This window comes from Podarcis cretensis, assembly GCF_951804945.1.
Source record: "Podarcis cretensis genome assembly, chromosome: 6".
NCBI classification, from domain to species: Eukaryota; Metazoa; Chordata; class Lepidosauria; order Squamata; family Lacertidae; genus Podarcis; species Podarcis cretensis.
The window spans coordinates 32,203,255-32,224,190 of record NC_137175.1 but is presented as its reverse complement, the minus strand read 5'-3'; the positions used below and the strand labels follow the sequence as shown (position 1 = coordinate 32,224,190).

Here is a 20,936-nt window from a genome sequence, read left to right as displayed (position 1 = left end):
AACATGAGTAAACTAGCAGGAGCAGTTAATATGAAAAATAGTGTGATCATCTGTGGTTTCTTTAAATCTGTAAATCATTACTGCAGTATAAAACCATTCTTTTTTAACCTGGCACTTGGAGTCCATGGCTGCTTGTCAAGAACAGAGCTTGATGTGCAGGTACTATCCCTCTCTCTTGGATTGGTCTTCAGACAGAGACATAGTATTACAGACATTCTGTGCATTGTGGAAATGGAACATAAAGGTTATGAGTGCTGAATCTTTTCCAGGCTGGATACAGCAAAGGAAATAGAATATGCAGTTGTATGGAAGCATGATTATTATCATAGAATCGGTTTAGGGTGTTGAAGAACAGAATTAGAATCTAGAGACAGGCCTTTGGTGAGACCAGGAACAAAGTGCAAGGAGAAATAAATAAAATGAATAATGCAGGATGATAATAGTCCAATAATAAACTGACTTGACCAAAGTCAGTTGGATCTAGTCAGTTCCATTGTGGGAGGAAATAGCCTTTGGACTCCAGTAATAAAGCATAGCTGTCCATAGACAAATGCTAGCCTTGGTGCATGTCCTGAACTCACCTGGCTGTGGTATGTTCAAGCTCAACATGGCAGAATAAATAAAATGCAGTGCTCTTGAAAACTAGGTTACTTTTCAGTGCTATTAAGAAGCTGATGGTGGAAAGCACTTATCTGGTGGGAAAGTCATTAATATGAGCAGCTCAGCATTCTGTAATACATTTAACTGCATCTACATATTAAATGTCTTAAAGCTTTTGGGGGAAAAGTAGTTTCTGTTTGAGGGAGAACCACCTAGGAAGTGGAGACCACACATTTTAAGCATATTATGCTCTGTGCATGAGGATTCAGCACACACTCAATTCACACAGATGGTTTAAAATGTATTCAGGCTCCTTCATCCATTCAGTTGGAAAGCCCGTGAAGGCTTTTGATTTATCTCGTAGTTATATTCCACTGGCGAGGTGTCATGGTCCCTTTGGTGACTATTGGATTAGCTGCTTTGGGTTACAGCCTCTGGCTAGGCATCACATGCAAAGGGGACTTAGGAGACCTTAAAACTTACTTTTTTAAAAAATACTTGCTGCTTATGTACCTGATAGCTGCTACTGGAGGCCTGCTTGACAGTTTCCGTACAGTAATTCTTTCTAATAGTGCTCAGTAGGCTTAGAAATTTAGGCAGTTATTTCTTTGGCCTAAAGACAAATTTTTTTAGTAACCCACCCTGAACCAAAAAGAGAACATGATAGATAGAAATATCAGTCACCCCCTTTTTCTCTCACATGAAATCTGCTCCTTGCCCGGCTCTGTCAAAGCTTTCCTGTCCCTTCATTCATTTTTCCCATATGCAGAGCAGAGCTGAGCTAAGTTGCTACATATCTCTGTCTATGCCTTCTGGGCCCAGAATCCAGTGACACAGATGGACAAGACTTCCTTTCTTTTGTGTTGTATATTGAATACATAGTATTGTATTAAGGGAGAAACCCTGTCTGCCTGGTTTACAAAGAGGTGTGGGAAATTATACCTTGTACAGGTGTCTAATAGGTTGGTTTTCTGGGTAAGAAACAGTAGGACACTCTGCAGCTGTTGACTGGAGTTAGTTGCCAGCATCTTGCTCTGCATGCCTAGCTTTAAGGTTTGCTTTACATACTGGCCTTTTAAGTCAGAGAAGGCAGGCGCATGGTTATGAATGTCCCATTCTAGTGTGTTCTACAGTAGCAGGATTGGCTATCCACATAGACCTCTTTTGATAGTTTGCAGCTTGTGTGTTTGTGCGTGTGTGAGGGAGGGATAGAGAGAACGCGCACTGCAAGACCAATAAAATAAGCTGACGTGTAAAATTATGGAATCTTGTTTTGAATCTTTCATACCTTTTTGTCTGATAAAACATAGTGTTCATCAAAGTGGTGATCTGGCAGGCAAAATACAGTTACCACAAATAATTGTGCTAACCAAGACCAGATTTTCACCAGCAACAAGTTACAAAAGGAGAAACCTTAGCAGTGTGTGTGTGTGTGTGTGTGTGTGTTAGTCTTCTATTTCTGCCTAAATTGGGAACAAATTACATTCAATAAATGTGTATTTGGTTGCATCACTGCACCATATAGGCCTTGGGTCCAGGGGTCCAGTTTCAGAAGCTTATGGAAGCCTCAATTCTCTTTTCAGTTGTGCAGCTATTTCGGAGGAGAGGGTGTCATTCTTTTTCACATGCTTAGTAGAGGTCTTCAAGTTATATTTTAGCTCATGGTTCCATATGTCTCAGTAATTTTTTTTTTAGATGTGCAGAGAAGGCTAAGCAGGATCATGTTTGCATTGCATTTAAGATGGGAGATGTGCTGCCACTCTTCAGTTGTATTAAGACACTCTACTCAGTGTGTGTCTCATCACTTGCTGGGATGCATGACAAGACAAAGCCCAGCCCTCCTCTCTGCCTTGGACGTGGATGGCGAGTAGGGATTGTCCCTGATGTTGGACTGTACTGGAAGCACAGCCCAGCTATGGGGAAGATCCCTGTCACACCAGCTCCCAGTTGGAGAAGGCTAGGGCTGCTATTTTTGGTGCTGGGCTGTCCAGAAAAGCAAGCACTGGCTCACCTAACACCTTTAGTTCAGAGCTTGATGGGTGGCGATGTTCCCTACACCTGTGCTGGGCTTACTGATCTGCGTGCCTCTAAAGCCTTTCAAAGGCACTGCATGAGTAGAATGACTTCTGTTAGTGCAATGGGACGTCCCCTATCTTCTTCCTGCACCCCCAACCTTCTGAAGCAGGTTTGGGCGGTATGGGGAGCACAGGGGAAAATCTGTTACATGAGCAGTCTTTCCACCCACACAGTGACTTCATTGGATTCAGCGGGTTTGGCAGGCTACTGGCAACTGCAAATTTTGGCTTGGCTATCAAATGTTGGCTTGTCTCTGTGTGTATAGGATTTGTTACTGTAGTCCAATTATTATGTTGTTGACAGAGTCATGTATACCAGCAAAACATATTTTTAATATTTGAAACATTGTTAATGCCCACTGCTTCTTGGTAGCTCACATTTATAGCACCTCAAATTTCAGCAAAAAAATTGTAGTTTACTTCACAATAGCATTTAAATATTATGATTTTAAGCTGTACATCAAACTTAGAACTGAAAATAAAAACAACTCTGGGAGTCAACAAATGTTCCAGTTACCGGGGGGGGGGGGGTGAAAGCTTTTAGAAAAAGGCGTTGCAGTTCTATTGTAATGTCTAAAACACAAGTCACTAAGAACCACCATGTCGAGGCTGTTTCATTTTGCAAATGATTTTCATGTTCTAGATCAGTGGTGTGCATGTTCCAGATCACTGTTCCAGAACAGTTCTTTTATATGCCACTGTTCATTAGTTTGAGACTTATGGTGTTAATGAAGCAGTTGATAAATCACAAAACAACATTAACAAAACTGCAGCAGTAAAAGCCTGTAGTGCTGTTAGCATGAACTTGAAGCAAAAAGTGCAAGAACAAAGGCATTTGCAGGAAAGATAATATATTTAGCAGTATATATCAGATAACCCAGATAATCCAGTAGCATCTGTTCAGTTCTCTGTAAGACACTACATACACTAAATCTAAGATTCCTGTACTGTGTAAAAGCTAGCACTGTTCAGTGCATCATATCTGTAAACTTGCAGGACTGAAATTAAGGACCTCTTCAGACAATGCATGAGCTTTGTGGCTACTCAAAATTTGTTCTGCATGGTACCTGGTCCATATGGCAAGGATTGTTGTTGTTTTTTTAAAAAAAAATAAGTACTATTAGAGAAACATTTAGAGATGGCAATCCAGGTGGTAAGCCAGCAACATGTTACGTGGCAACAACACAGTAAACTCTAAAGGTGGTGGCCATAGCACATGGATCAAAGTGTAGACAAGGTAGCACTGGAAACAACAAACCGTGATGTACAAAATTGTGCTGAATTATCAATAAAATATTGACCACAAAGAATTTAATTTGAGAAGCATTACAGATATGTTGGTACCTGAATACCGGAGGGAGCCCCTCAACAATGATACTGTTTCCACAGTATACCCAGGTGCTCCAGTTTGACTTCCAGTGATGAGTTTTAGTAAGATCTGGGGTATACAAAGCCAGTCTTTGTAATGAAGAGACTATATATTTAAGGGCACTCTTTTCAACATACAGTATAAAGAATGCAAAGAGAACTTACATAACTGAAACATTGGAATATGAATTATTTTATCTGATTAGACAGATTAGCAATTGACACAGGTTCTGGTGATTGATATTTAATTGCATTTTTCAGGGGAATAAAAGCAGCGGCTTATAACAAAATGAGAAAACATCCACCAAACAGAAGAGGTATCAGCTTTGAAGTGGGAGCCCAGTTGGAAGCCCGAGACAGATTAAAAAACTGGTATTTCTTATTTCATGATAAAACTTGGATACATTTTTGTGATGCTGTCACATTGTGCTACAAACAGGGAGTCAAACCAACAAAAGTTCCAGTTCAGGTCTGGTTCTGATTCAACTGCAATCAGACCAGTAGCATTTCAGTAACTGGTTCAGAGTATCCGAACCACTTAGTCTTGTTCTACTTTATGTGAGAAAACGTAAATGGTGGTTCACATATATGATAAGGTGATTAGTATCAACGTGATAATTATCCTAATGTCAATAATACAAAATGTTTAAATATATTGTACAGATGCAGCTATTTATCTGACAATCTTTATGTCACATTGTAAAAGTAGAAAGTTTCAAAAACCTAAAGGCCTAGTTTGGGTGTAATGGTATTGTGCACTGAACTTTAGTATTCCTATCTTCCCTTCGTTTACACGCTCAGCTTGGGGGGAAACTGCCTGGTTAATTCACAGTTCCTGTGATATCTAAACCAGAAAAATAGTTTTATCTCTGCCTGCAAACCATATTGGCTGCATTTGTACACAGTGTTAAACTATTGTTTAGCAGTACTATATGCACTAGCTGGAGTGAGTCAGAGCAGAGGCTCATGCTCCCACACTTCCTTCATTTCTTCTTCATTGACCAGGAAAAGGACATTTACTTTCCACAATCTGGTTTATTACAAATGCTGGCAAAAGTCCTGACTGCATTGACAGTGGGGAAGCACTCAAGCCTAAGGCTTTCCTTAATACTTTTACAGCTTGTTCTTATAGCAGTAAACCATGATTTTAGCATTGCATTCTTCTCAATATTAGTTCTGTGAATGCATTAGTAGTTTATTATAATTCTTTGTTTTTGGAGTCAGTAAGTGCTATCTTTTCAGTTTTTAGTCAAACCCTTACTCCAAACTAATAACCTGCCCTTTTTTCTGATTGCGTTCTCATTCTTGTTTCAAACAGTGATGTGGGACAGGATATTTTCGGTAATGGAAAAAATTCCATTGCTATGTTTTTCCACATTAAAAAAGACCCATTTCTAAAACTGCATTGTTTCATAAAATTAATTTGTAAAAATAATGACTGGATAAAAATAACTAGTCAAAATGGATGGTTCCCCTCAAAGTGTGCATGCATACATCTTAGCAGATATAGCACTGAGTATGCTAAAACTGAGCATGTTAACCATTTTCAGTGCCTTCATTGTCCACCTTAAAATTTGAGGAAGCATATGTTACCAAATTGTAATGTGAATATTGATAAGTATTTCATTAAAAAATAGTACAGCTTTGCATTCACTTGAATATAACATCAAACATTTCAGTTCAGATACTTTTGGCTATTTAGGAAATGAGAGATTTATACAGCACATAAAATTAGCATGGTATTCTTTAATAAAAATTATAAATAAATAAAAATGACATTTGAAAATAATTTTGTTTAATAAATACAGCAGAAATTATAAAGTGGATCACAGTTGAATTCGGGCATAATAAAAGTTTGCAGACAGTTAACATCACCAATGATTATGTAGGTTCTGATTATGCTGGGTTTTCAGTTTTTTTTAAAAAAAGGGTTCGGTTTGACTCCCTAACATTAACTTTGTTCTGATTGCAAATGTTCATATAGTATTTATTGATTTTGCTCCCCTCACCTAATGTCTGCTGCTCTGTAATACATGGCAATCCTATACATGTCTACTCAGAAGTAAGTCTCATTGAGCCTAATGGTGCTTACTCCCAGGTAAGTGGGTAGAGGATTGCAGCCTTTGTGTTAAAACTGTTGTGAAGTTGGTACAGGGTTCAGCCTGAGTTTCCTGCACAAAGAACACCCATCTGCACTTTCTTGAAAAATAATCTCTGATTCAGGGTCTGGAATCTCCATGACTATTTAGAATAGACAGTACAGTGGTGCCTCGCAAGACGAAATTAATTCGTTCTGCGAGTTGCTTCGTCTTGCGATTTTTTCGTTTTGCGGAGCTCGGATTCCCCGGATATTAACGGCTTTAAGAAAAAGGAAGCAAACCCGCAATACGTTGTCATCTTGCGAAGCAAGCCCATAGGGAAATTCATCTTGCGAAGCACCTCAAAAAACGGAAAACCCTTTCGTCTAGCAAGTTTTTCGTCTTGCGAGGCATTCGTCTTGCGGGGCACCACTGTACTAGACTACATGGACAAATAGTCCGATCTGGTGTGAGACGGTTTCCGAAGCCACAGTGAGACCTTCTGCTTTACACCATTTTAATTGTTCTCACAGTATTACTCTTTTTGAGGTGCCAAGTGTAAGGGATCTAGGAAGAGGCTCTGAAAAAGACATTTGAGTCAACAAGTCAATCATTTGGGGATTGCCTTCTCCCATGTCATCTTAGTCGCTCTCTAAGATCAGAAGGAATGGTTCTTCTCTGTGTCTTTCCTAGAGTGGAAGCACAACTGAGTGGGACAAGAGAAGAGGCCTCTAAATAACTGGTATCATGGGATGCTTTGCCTTGTGAAATGCAGTTGGCTCTCTCCCTTGCTGTTTTTTGTTTGCAAGCTATTGAAGACCATTTCATTGTGACCTTTTATTTTATGACACATATATGGATATATTCTGAATTTTTTTGTTATTTAACGTTATTTTTATGGAAGCATTATGTTTTATATGTTGTAAACAGCCGTGAACGGTGTATTTACTCTAGTAGGGAGCATACGCTAATCAATAAATTATAAAAAAGAACAATATGGTTAGGGTATATCCCATTCCCCTGAGGTATAGTGTCCTTACTCTTCAATACCCTGTACCTTGAAATGAAAGACACCTGTCAAGTGGCTGAATTAAAAACTTTGCTCATGAGGAATTCTTTAAAAGGGGGTAAACTAGTGGATTACTTTTTCATTCTAACTTTATGGAAGTTGAAAGTAGAATGTGATATTGTAATAATGAGATAATAATAATAATAATAATAATAATAATAATAATAATAATAATAATAATAATTTATTTGTACCCCAGCCACTCTGGGCGGCTCCCAACAAAAATTAAAATACATTAAAATGTCACACATTAAAAACAAATAATAATAGTAATTTATTATTTGTATTGTTCTGAATTGATAAGTAGAACTTTGTTTTGTGTTATATGAATAGAGAATACTGGAAAGTTCGCTTTTTGATGTTGCTTCTTGAGGACCACCATGTATAGGAAAACTGAGAATCAATCTTTTTTAAGAGACTGAGCTGAACCTTGACACTGCAGAACACTGATACTAGACATTTGTATAGAAAAGACAGCTACACATTTCATTTTTAATCATTATGTCTCTCTTGGGTTAATGTATTATGGAAACATGCTTTCATGAGAACTTGTTTTGGCTAGATCAAGGCTATAGCAAATGACGTATCTAAAACAATGCATTCTGGACAGTTTGCAGTCTGCTGAAGATGAGGGTTGGTAGCATTGGAAGTATATAAAAAAATAGAGTTTATTTTTGAAATGTTTCAATGAATGAACTAGTGTCTCTTGATAATATTTCCATTTCCTCAGTTTTGTCACTGAAGACAATGTATACCACTTAGAAATTTGAATAATTAAGTGGTATATAAATGTCTTAAATTTGTTTGTTAAATTTATTGGTCACTTTTTTAAATCAAAGGACCACAAAGTGACTTACATTGTGTAAACAAACAAACAAACAAACAAACAAACAAACAAACACATACATACATTAAGCCAGGCATGAAAGAAAAACCAAGAAAAACAATCCTCTTTTTAAAGGCAGGATTAAAAATGCCCCGTCCACTAAAGGGGAACACAGATAATTAAGAGCCAAAGCCTGGTGAAATTTTTTTTATTTTATTTGGTGTCTACATCTCTACAATGATGATGGCAGGTGAGCCACCCCCAAGGAGAGCATTCTAAGCACAAGGAGTCACCACTGAAAAGCACTGTTCTAATTTTGGCACCCTTCAGACCTTCTGAGGAGGGGCATACACAAAGAAGGGCTTCAGATGATGGTTGCAGGGTCGAGGTTGGTTCATATGAGGAAAGGTTGTCCTTGATGCATTGAGGTTCTCAGCTGCATAAAGCTTTATAGGTCAAAACCAGCATTTGAAATGGACCTGGAATCTAATCGGTAGCCAGTGCAGTTTGGCCAGGATTAGTGTTAACTACCTAGAGTCTCTTGCCCCAAGCAACCTGGCCATTGAATTCTATGCCAGCTGTAAATAATAAAATAATCAGCTCAGACCAAGGGCTCCTAATACATTAGGGAGCTCTGATGTGAATATGAGACTCCTGTATAAGCTAGTGGGTCACTGTTGCAAAACGATACAAACCTACTTACAGATGAGCTTTTTCTGTCTATTTGAATGTATGAAAGTGTGTGTTGATTTTATCTGTTCTTGCTGCCTATGTGCTGCTTACCTTTTCATTTGTTATTTAAAATATCTGAACAACTGGAAACATAATACTGAACAGCTAGTTAATTATAGTTTCCTTGACAGTAGGCCTTATAAACAGAAACCTTTTGAATAAACACTTCATTGCACATAATGTGCAAGTAAAAAACAGCAATACTGAGTTGCGAGAGAAAATTGTAGCTTGTTAGGCAGATGCTGGTGTTATGTCATTCTCCTTGCAAGTATAGATGGGGGGGTGTATAATCAGTATATTTGACATAACCCTAGTTGTTTTCAGGTGCTAAGCTTTCTTGATGCAGTAGCAACACAGCAAGAATTATATTAGACTTCATGATAATTGAAGGCAGAAGGTGGGTTGCCGTTGTCAAGTTATAAAGTAACCTGGTCTGCCCTTTATTGAACTTGAGTTTATATGCAAAACTATGATTCTAGGTTTGAAAAGAACAGCATTAATTTTCTGAGAATTGTAAACTTAGTAAACACGACTACAGAATGATTTCTTGGGAAAGTGGGACCTGCGTGTATCATTCTGCACTGGTGTGTGCCCCCTCCCCGCCCACCTCAATTACCAATGTAGTGTCCTCAATTTCTGTTGGACTCCCAACTTCCATAAGTGCTGATTGACTAGGGCTCATGGGAATTGTAGTCCAATGACGAAGAAAAGACCAGTCCATAATTTTAATGGCAGGTTTATTGTAGCTGTGAGAGACAGAATAACAACAGGAAAACCCCCAGAAACCCAGAAGACAAAAGTCAGAGATTGATGTGCATTATAATGAGTGAAATAAGTATTTGATCCCTTTGCAAAAGATGACTTAGTACTTGGTGACAAAGTGATTGTTGGCAATCACAGAAGCCAGACGTTTCTTGTAGGTGGCCACAAGGTTTGCACACATCTCAGGAGGTATTTTGTCCCACTCCTCTTTGCAGATCCTCTCCAAGTCAGTAAGATTTCAAGGCTGATGTGTAGGTACTCGAACCTTCACTTCCCTCCACAGATTTTTGGTGGATTAAGGCAGGGGTCAGCAAACTTTTTCAGCAGGGGGCCGGTCCACTGTCCCTCAGACCTTGTGGAGGACCGGACTATATTTTTTGGGGGTGGGAATGAACAAATTCCTATGCTCCACAAATAACCCAGAGATGCATTTTAAATAAAAGGACACATCCTACTCATGTAAAAACACGCTGATTTCCCGGACCGTCCACGGGCTGGATTGAGAAGATGATTGGGCTGGATCCGGCCCCCGGGCCCTAGTTTGCCTGTCCATGGATTAAGGTCTGGAGACTGGCTAGGCTACTCCAGGACCTTAATTTGTTTTTTCTTGAGCCACTCCTTTGTTGCCTTGGCCGTGTGTTTTGGGTCATTGTCATGCTGGAATACCCATCCTTGACCCATTTTCAATGCCCTGGCTGAGGGAAGGCAGTGCTCACCCAAGATTTGATGATACATGGTCCCGTCCATCGTCCCTTCGATGCGGTGAAGGTGTCCTGTCCCCTTAGCAGAAAAACACCCCCAAAGCATAATATGTCCCCCCCCTCATGTTTGACGGTAGGGATGGTGTTCTTGGGGTCGTAGGCAGCATTCCTCCTCCTCCAAACACGGTGAGTTGAGTTGATGCCAAAGAACTCGATTTTGGTCTCATTTGAACACAACACTTTCATCCAGTTCTCCTCTGGGTCATTCAGATGTGCATTGGCAAACTGCAGACGGGCCTGTACATGTGCTGTCTTGAGCAAGGGGACCTTGCGGGCTCTGCAAGATCTCAGTCCTTCACAGCGTAGTGTGTTACCAACTGTTTTCATAGTGACTATGGTCCCAGCTGCCCTGAGATCATTGACAAATTCCCCCCATGTAGTTCTGGGCTGCTTCATCACCGTTCTCATGATCATTGCAACTCTACGAGATGAGATCCTGCATGGAGCCCCAGACCGAGGGAGGTTGACAGTTATTTTGTTTTTCTTCCATTTTTGAATTATTGCACCAACCTTCTCACCAAGCTGCTTGGCAATAGTCTTGTAGCCCAGTCCAGCCTTGTGCAGGTCTACAATCCTGTCCCTGACATCCTTGGACAGCTCTTTGGTCTTGGTTATGGTGGCTACCGTGGAATCTGCTGGATTGATTGCTTCAAAAGTTACTTTTGTACAGGTATTGTAACGAGCTGGGATTACAGGTAAAACCTCTCCCTTGCAGCAGGTACATCTCAGCTCGTTACATACAGTGAAGATACCAGGTAGCCTGACATCTGGCTGGTTGATAGGGGATCAAATACTTATTTCACTCATTATAATGCACATCAATCTCTGACTTTCGTCTTCTGGGTTTCTGGGGTTTTTCCTGTTGTTACTCTGTCTCTCACGGCTACAATAGACCTACCATTAAAATTATGGAGTGGTCATTAAAATTATGGACTGGTCAGAGAGCAAACGGGCAAATTTAGCAGGGGATTAAATACTTTCCCCCCCTCACTGTAGGAAATAGTTTTGTGGGTTGTTTGTTTGTTTGTTTTCTGCAGTTATATACAGTATAGGCTTCTAGGCAATTTCACAAGTTTTAAACAAGGGAACTTGTCCTAAATTTTAATATAGATGTGATTGCAATTGTATAGCACAAAGAAAGAACATATTCACATGCCATTTTGTTCTGTACTTTGAGACTGAACAATCTAAATATGTAGGGTATGAACATCATGCATTTTATTTAACATTCTAGTAGCATGATCTAGTAGCAAGAGATCAGATATGCTTTAGAAGGGTCACCATCTTGCTTCCCACTGGTGAACTTTCTCCCCTTTCTGTCTGTCCTCATAATTTATTCTGAACAAACTTCTGCTTTGAGATAAAAAATTGCCAGAACCATCTCCCAAGCTAAGGTGGTTTTGCTCGTCTCATCTGATATCAGTAGGGGATGATGAAAATGTTCTCTGCTTGAAGATGGATTGATTAATATGATTTGCTAAAAAGGATCTTGCTCCATAATGGTTGAGGACCAATCAGGAGGAACTGATTATTCTGTAGGTATAGGTCTGTAGGTATAGGTATAGGAACTGATTATTCTGTAGGTATAGGTCTGTAGGTATAGGTCTGAGGAGTCCTTCTCAGCTTCTGTACCCACATGATTATTGCACGCTTGAAAATTCCCCAGTAACTTTGTCATATGGGATAAGCTCTTGTTTGTTACTTTTGGAGTTACCCTTAACAAAAGCATAGATTAAGCTATTGTAGAGATGTACATGTTGTATGGATCTGTGTTTAATTTTTAAAAAAGACCAATTCTTAACACTACTGACATCAAACATTACAAAAGTAGATTTCCCATTCTTCTTTGTCCTCCTTCAGCCCCCTCCCCATATTTCCACAAAGTCCTGTAACTTGCCAAGGCAGATTTGGAGGGTATGCAGTCTGTCTGCCAGCACTTGGGAACAATTCGATGTCAGCCACCGATAACAGCAGTGTCAGGTCATGGCGCTGACAAATTAGCATTGCCTATTGTCATCATCATCAGGATACCAAGCAGCTATTCCTAGGGGTCTTTTTGTTGTTCTCTGATGGCATAAGATTTTTAACTTTCTTTCATATACTGCTGATAGCACCAGCAAGGTTGTTTAGTTAGAACATTAGTTATGGCGAAAAGTGCAAGGTCTGCACACCAAAAGCATGGATAAAAACCGTGACTGGAAACCATGACTTAAGAATTCAAAAGACACAACCATAAGCACATAAACTGTCGGCTCTTTGTTAACGCTGATTTCAGGTGTTTGTCATATTTCCTAGAAAAAGAAAGCAGTTTTACTTAATAATAAAAAAGCAGCAAGATTAAATTAATCACAAAAAGTTGGAAATTGAAGCTATTTGTATATCATATTCATATATTTACCAAAATGTATGGCTTTGTAATATGGTTACTCCTTTTTCAAGACAATTATTTCCAATTTTTTTTGCAAGAATATTTTAAATTAACTTTCTTTGCATAGGTATCCAGCTCACATTGAAGAAATTGATTATGAGGAAGGAAAAGTGCTAATCCATTTCAAACGCTGGAATCACCGCTATGATGAATGGTTTTGTTGGGACAGTCCTTATTTGCGTCCTTTAGAAAAAATACAGTTAAGGAAAGAAGGATTACATGATGACGAAGGATCTTCTGTAAGTAAAAGCAACCTAAGTTAAAGCTTGCAGTGAACCCAATTCTTTGCAAACTGTGAATGCAGATTTAATTGTTTTTTATAAATATTTTTGGTATAATAAAATAAACTTGCATACTGTTTTTTCTCAGCTGGGGTGGGATAGAAAAAATGATAAATGAAATATGGTAACCTTGGGCAACATTGCTGTTTATAGACATGTTGTTTGTGACTGTAAGCCATGTGTGGGCAGTCCATGGATCTATTTGGTCCTACACAGATGCCAATGTAGTCCTCAAGGCTTTGTCCCCTCCAAACTGCGCCCACACCTGACTTCAAATGTGACATCAGGTGTGGGACAGAAAAGCATGTGGGTATAAGTAGGTATAAGTCATTGCCTGTTTGTTTATAAGCAGGGCTTTCAGGTGTCACCTCAACAGTGAGACCTCCACTGAGAACTTTCAGGGTGCATCTCAGAAGGTTCTTGCTGTGATCCCTTTTGAAATCTATTTGCATGTGCAAATGGACATATTTTCTCTACAGTCCCACCCACCTGTTACTGTTGACCCACAGGGGATGAAGGAGTTAGAGATGCAGCCCATTTGCCTGATTAGTTCTCCACACCTGCTGTGAAGTTTGCTTTACAGTGCAGTCTGGTGGGCCAGATCCTTCTTATCCCAAATCCATGTGGTCCAATTTGATAGGTGGATGTCACAGTAACATCAGGTGATGAAGCACTTGAAGTTCCAAAAGTCAGCTGATAAACCATGCTTCAAAGCACTTTTGAACTCCTGCCAATCAGGTGATCGGCAACATTTCAGAAGACCCCTTTGGCCCTGTCTGGTCACCTTTTTAACCTTCCCATATATGGCATTGTGTATGATGTAGGTGATTGGCATGTGGGTGTGGTTTAGCCAAAGTGGCCTGTTGGCATTAATTAGGCCTGCAGAGGTTCTACTCTGTTGTTTACTCAGAAGTAATTCACTTTGACTTCAGTGAGGTTTACTACCAGATATGTGGGTATAGGATTTTATCCTTATTATTGTCGTTTTTCATGGCAGTTTCCCATTTTTTATACAAATAACACACTCTTCTGCATCCAAGTGTTCAATAATCTTGCTGCTTATGATGATCCCCCTGCCTTGACAATATGTTTAGAATATCAAAGCTATTGTGCCCCATAGGCTGAGTACAATTATTAAAATCGTTTGTAAAATAATTGGTAGGAAAGTCTGCTGCAGGAATGTTTTGTTTACTGCATAGATTATTTTATTATTGCTGTGATGCAGCAGTGTATCCTGAACACTCGCTTCTCTATGTTTCCATTTTTTAGGGATTTCATATAAATGATCAAGTGTTGGCTTGCTGGTCTGATTGTCGTTTTTATCCAGCCAAAGTTACTTCTGTTAACAAGGATGGTAAGGCATAATTGTTAATTTCAAAGTACACTGTAGAGAGTCGTCTTGAAAATGAGTAGCTGCTGTATACGTTCCACGCTATTCCCAATTTTTGTGACCACTACTTATGAACGTTATGAATAATTGAATTGGCTAATTATGTGAGAGTGAAAAAGTAATATGAGACAATTTTGTGGATTAATTTCTAGTAGTATGGGCATGGGTAAGTTCCATTGCTTGGATCCAGACATTTCTTCTGGTGGAAGAAGGGTGTGGAGGCAACTTCTCAGATTCCCCCCTGCAGCTCCTTATGCTCTCTCAAAACCTGCTCTGGAGATTTGGTGAACTCTCAAGAAAAAGAGGTTTTTGGTTAAAATTGCCCCTACCACCTTTTACCAACAAGATCTCACCACTGCATCACAGGTGTCCATTGAATGAAGGAGCCTTTCGGTTTATAGAAAGCTAAGTTTCACTGTAGTGCAATAGCTTTTCGTATTTATTTCCACTCGATGGAAATAAAAGCTATTAAGCAGATTTGAAATCTCAACATTTTCCTTGATAAAAATAGAATTTATTGCAATCAAACCCAGTTTTTCACAGTGATGTAAACTTGTGATCTGGAACTTCTGAAGATTGCTTTTACCCCACTCTTGCCTATTGCCCATGATGTCTTTGAGGTTGATTGAGTTGTAATTCAAAACACCTGAAGGACACCAGGTTGGGGAAGACTACTCTTACATGTGAATCACTTTGTGTTTATTGAGTAATTAGCACACTGTAGAGTTGCTGCTTCAGTTTATAAGTGGAGTTTCTTTTAAATTTCAGGTACTTACACTGTAAAATTTTATGATGGTGTAATTCAGACAGTCAAGAATATACACGTCAAAGCTTTTTCCAAAGATCAGGTATGAAACTTACTTTTATATTTTGATTTGGTTAAACTGATTTGGGGCCAGAACATAAATTACAGGGTTGTTAATTCATGTATTTTATTAGAGGACATAAAGTCTAAGATGTAGGGATGAAGTGGATTCTGGTTCACACAACATCTTGGATAAAATCTACACATTTTGCCCACTGAGGACCCATGCACAGATCAGAACATGGATCTCAGATTAAACAGCATGATTGTTTCATGAATCTGTGCATATGTTTGCACTGCATTTACAAGATTGTTTAAGGGCAGCTTTTCCCTACAATGTCCTTCCGCATAGTCTTTTTAAATGTTCCCAGGAAGCAACTGTATCTTAAGACATGCGGTTCCTGCCTGGGGAATTGTAAGGTTAAAAAGGTGACTGCCTTCATGACCTATGAGAACTGCCATATTTCCCCCCTGATACAATGTCCTTGTAAGGGAATGAGGCAGTTAGTGTGAGAGGACTAGACAAATTAATGGAGGCTATCAGTGGCTGTGAGCCATATGTTCTATATCTACTGTTGGAGGCCATATTCTTCTGAATACCAGTTGCTGGAAATCCACAAGTGAGGTGAATGCTGTTATACTTAGGTCTTGTTTGTGGGCATTTCTTACACATCATAGGACGTATTCAACATAGCACTAAGTAGATCACTCACTAAGTGGATCTCCTTGCCTGAAAGAGTGATCTGCCCTCTCCTCCTTCCATGCAGTGTTCCAGGGGTCTTCCCAACCCTCACAGAGCCAACTTGGGGGTGGGGGTGGGGTTTAAAAACGGTAAGTTGCTCTGAGAGGTCCTTCTTTGGGTTCCCATTCAGAACCAAGATCTGGTGTATGTTGACCAGGCAAAGGACCTTTTCAGTTCTGCTCTGACATTTTAGAACACACTCTGCAACGAGGTCTCAACTGGTACCTACTTGGGTATCTTTTCAGCATGAGGCAAAGACTATTACATTTTCCCAAGCTTTTAAGCTTTTGATTATCAGCTTTATTCTTTCTTATGTATTACTTATTTCTGCTAATCTAAGTTTATTTTTATGTATTTGTTCTATTGTGTGTTAAAATTTAATTGTATGCCACCCTGCTAATTTGATTAAAACACAGATTATAAATCTTAATGTAGAAATTCCAGATACTCTAACTAGTTGTCCCCCATGTAATCTCCCATGAGCGCAGAGTGTTGTCATATGGTACTTGTTTCCTTATGTACTGCTCTATAGCTTTTAACTCTTTTTATATGTGCATGCAATCATATTAGGAAAAAGGAACCAGACAATAGTATTAAAGCTGTACAGTCACAGGATTCTTTTAACTGTACATTGTGTGTCTTATTAATTGCCTTATTACAGTGCCTCCCCCTTCCCAATTCTGTAAGTAAGTTTAATTTACAATAGAAAGCAATCACAATTTTTAAACTTGCTTTTAGTCTATTGTGAGTAATTCAAGACCCAAGGAGAGAGGTAATGAAATCCCTTCATCTCCTGAAAGATGGGAAAAGTTTAAAGAACCGAGGAAAGCAACTGAGAATAGTAAGAAAGACAAGGATGAAAAGACGTTAAAGACTGAACGAAGGTCTAAATCTGATAAAGAAGGGAAACTAATAGTTCCTTCAGAAAAGAGCAAGGTGTCTGAAAAGGCTCTTCCAAAGGATGGCAAAGAAGACAAAGAGAACATATCTGAAAATGACAGAGAATTCTCAATAGATACCCAGATTGAAAAGAAACCTGAAAATGATAATGTGAATAGCCCACCAGAAAACCTCAAAGAAACTAAAAGACGACGTGGTCGACCACCTGTGGTGCCTCCTGCAGGTCAGTGGTAACAGTCAAGGCTGTGTCTCATTCATATACGACGAGTGGAGAATCTGTGGCCCTCCAGATGTTGAACGTCAATTCTCAGCAGCCCACAAGCATGGCCAGTTGCCAGGGGTGACAGGAGCTGTAGTTCAGCATCATCCGGAGGGTCACAAAATCCCCCATCTCTTCCTTCTCCTTGTGTAGATATCCCAATTTAGATGATACAGAATACAGATTTAACTAGTTATTATGTTACTTTAATTTGAACTGACCATCAACACACACAAATTAGTGTAAGTTTTCTACACTTGTTAAAGCCAAGAGTTACAACAGTGATTGGGGTGCAAGATCTGTCATCCAGTTCCTAAGGAACTTGTGGAGTTAATGATATATGGCTATTATCTCACTTGGTACCACTACATGTTATAGAATACTTCCCCCCCCCCAAAAAAAGGAAGGTGAAAGTAGAGAATTCAAATCCTAAGCTCCATAAAAGTTTTATAAAACAGTAGAAAAATGTCATTTCTCTTTAAAAAAGAAGGAAAAAATCTGGTTACCTCTTCTCTTGGTATGTTTAGAAACCTTTTCCTTGCTCTATTTACATATCTAGAGCAAGGCTCTCAAACATTGCAGCCAATAACTTTAGAACTGAGAAGGCGGAAAATACCTAAAGGAGGAGAGATCCCCTCAAAACGTCCCCGACTCCAGAAGAACATGTGTGAGTATTTTATTCATTTACTTAAATAAGATTTTTTTGCATTTAACTGGAATAGGAAATATTCTTAAAGAGAGAGAGCGTGCAAATTTTAGCAAAACTGGGTGGCATTCAACTATTTTTTACCCAGAATAGACACACGGAAATTAATGGACCTAACTTAGCCATGTTCACTAATTTCAGTGGGTCAACTCTTAAGTAAAGCTTAGTTGACTATCTCCCATTACATTTTGAATTTAGGCACATGGAGGCTTTTTCATGTATTTCTACTAGCAGTGGTAGATTCCTTTTCTGGTTTTATTGGGGAACCAAAGGACAAAAATACTTCAGATGTGCAAATCTATCCTCTCTTGCCTCGAAAGCCGAAGTAATGCCTTTTCTGTGTCAGTTCCCTAGAACAAGGGGAACAGGATCTGGCCAATGGCCCACATTGTAATCTTGGACATCCCTCATGGGTCAAGTTTGACCCACCAGCTATCACAATGATTTTGGGTCACTTTCCCCCCACGAACCTGCAGAGCCCCTTTCAAGAGATTCTGAAAAATGACGCTTTGTAAGGAACGTGGAAACCCTGAAAATCAGCTGATTTCGGTCCTGCTAATCCCTTTTTAAAACACTTTACAAATGCAAAAACTATACAGTCATTGCTTTTTCTTGCAGTTCTCTTTGCTCACCAATGAACCAAGGTGATATATAAAATATAGGGATGTGTGTAATGATAAATAAGCAGAGATGGGACTATTTTTATGCTCTACTGGTCTCTCTCAAAAATGCTTAAACTTACATTGCCAATCTTCAATTGTTTTTTAATATGCTGTGATCTTTTTAAGTACATGGTTATCTGAATACTTGGACCTTATTTTGACTCATTTTCTGATTTTTTGTAATAATTGAATTGTATGAGGATGCTTAGCTTGAGTAACTTCAGCTTTTTTGCATACATTTCATCCGTTTATATAAATAATAGTTTAGAAAGTAAACATAAGTTTTTAAAAAACAAAAATCCAGAGAACACTTGAGATGTACATGTTTTGATGAGGTTCAGTCTCATGTTTCCTGCATAATTTGGCATGATAGGCATTGTGTCATCTTTAACATTTTTGTTTTGTTTGTTTTTCCTCTCCCAGTGTTTGGGCATGCATTTCAGGCCCTGAAACTCTTTTGTTTCAGTAGCATACAGCTTATGGAAATGGCACAGGCAGGATTGATGCTTGATTGCAGACCTCTAACATAGCAACATCAGGGACACTAGAGAGCTGGTGAGAGGCTTTTAATATCATGCTCCCCCCCAGCATCTCAGCTGCCCCATCATCAAATTATGAGCCAGAAGCCAGCCTTCTATCTGCTCTGCATGAGGAAGAGTTCCACTCCTGAGTGACAGTTACATCTTCCCGAAGGGGTGCAGTTTGCTTGGGTTTGCTATTGGCCTCTAAGGCCCGTAGCGTCAAGAGCAACACACAGCTGAGGGGGCAGCCTTGAATATCACATTTTCTCAAAACTGATTACATGTCACACCATCATCTTGTATTGAATTGTATTATCTATTGGAGATCTACCTTAGAAATGCTAGATCAAAAAACTGTGTGTAAATATATAAAATAAAATTCTGAAGTACTAGCCTTAATTTTTTTTTGTGAGGACCACCGTCTAACTATTTAGACACCATGAGAGGTCAGATTTATGGCACTTGGGTCAGCTGAAGAAGCTGTTCATTGTACATCAGCATTCAGCTCTCCTGACTGGATATTCTCAGCTGACTAGTGCATTAGCCTTTAAGTTCTGTGAGTGAATTTGATTCTCTAAGAATTGCAGTCTAATATTCAGACTTTGTTCATATTTGATCCATTGAGTCAGCTTTATTCCACACAGCAGACAATCTTACAATCTTTAAACAGCTGACCCACTTTCTGTTACAATAGTTTTACATTCTTTTTATGAAATCGTAATTTTATATCTTATAGCCTGCCCTAAGTGGTGTGTATTCACACTAGAACAGTGAGATAAATGCTTTAATAAAGAATTTAACAATAGTGAAGGGAAAGGACTGGGCATTTCCCTTTCTATATTGAGTTTGGCATGTAGCTTAGAGCTGCTGGTCACTTCCCTTATGTTCGTTTTAATGACCTTTATTGATTAATAGTGTAGATACTTGATAGGAACACCTACTAACAGAAGGAGCCAGTGACAAAAGGGGTCAGGGGGAAAGTTGCAGATTTACGGATAAAATATAAAGTAAGAGTAGTTCACTATTTGCCTGAGTATTTGTTTAATTTCTTTTTAAAAAATACTACATGGGACATATCTAATAGTGTCTTCTCAATTGTGTAGCAGACTTCCTTCCACTCACACAAATGGGACTTCCCCTTCCTCTCTCGCCCACCCCTCAACTCTGCTCTGACGGCTGAGGGAACCCTCTGAAGTAGATTGTGGGGCAAAGGGGGTGAGGAGAGGAGAGAACAAAGGGGAAACCCTGTTGTGTCCACTGGTACAACTGTCTTATCTGTAACAACCCCCAGCACCATCAAGAAGATCCATTAATTCAAAGACTGCTTCTCACTGGACTGTGTTTGACCCTAAGAACAACATGCCTTTCACTAACCATTGGCAGTGGATATAATACCTTTTTTAAAATGTCCATTTATAATAATAAGCTATTGCTAGTCAATAGGTTTGGAGACTGAGAACCTACATCCATACTTCTGGGGAAGCCAGAAGGGAAGAGGAATTGTGTTACATGAAGAAGAATGGATGTGGTCATAAAGATGAATGATAGTTGCCACAAGGTCAACACATTGTGTATAATTTTATGTGTATATGAATGTATGTAGCTGTTTGGTGAAATACCTTTGGTGGTGTAATAGGTTGCATTTGAATTAAACATGTAAATACTATGATAAAATTTTAAGATAAAATTTGATTGCTAAGAGTTTAAAAATAAATGGTCTTAAAATTATTTTTAGCTCAAGAAAAGTTGAAAAATGCTCTGGACAATGAAAAGGATTCTGTAAAGAGACGATCAAGACATTCTACCAGTAGCAGTCATGAAACTTTAGATACTGACTTCATTGCACCACTACTAGATGAAGTTGGATCTTTAAAAGAGCCAGAATCTATCCCAAAAGAAGTTGTAGAAGGTAAATAAGCTGATTTTATAAGTGCCTGTCTTTAATTATAAGCCACCCCTTGAACTTAATTT

At 39.0% G+C, this 20,936-nt stretch overlaps 1 protein-coding gene across 3 annotated transcripts in view; it reads left to right on the top strand.

Moving 5' to 3' along the window:
• PHF20 (PHD finger protein 20) overlaps nucleotides 1–20,936 on the top strand; it is a 44,695-nt gene that overhangs the window by 8,220 nt on the left and 15,539 nt on the right. For all 3 annotated transcript variants that reach the window (XM_079979013.1, XM_079979014.1, XM_079979012.1), the window contains 7 exons: nucleotides 4,305–4,415; nucleotides 12,767–12,938; nucleotides 14,250–14,334; nucleotides 15,139–15,218; nucleotides 16,656–17,040; nucleotides 17,636–17,743; nucleotides 20,701–20,874. In XM_079979013.1, the coding sequence (XP_079835139.1) occupies nucleotides 4,333–4,415; nucleotides 12,767–12,938; nucleotides 14,250–14,334; nucleotides 15,139–15,218; nucleotides 16,656–17,040; nucleotides 17,636–17,743; nucleotides 20,701–20,874 (1,087 nt within the window). In that variant the 5' untranslated portion in view covers nucleotides 4,305–4,332. The remainder of the gene's footprint in view (nucleotides 1–4,304; nucleotides 4,416–12,766; nucleotides 12,939–14,249; nucleotides 14,335–15,138; nucleotides 15,219–16,655; nucleotides 17,041–17,635; nucleotides 17,744–20,700; nucleotides 20,875–20,936) is intronic.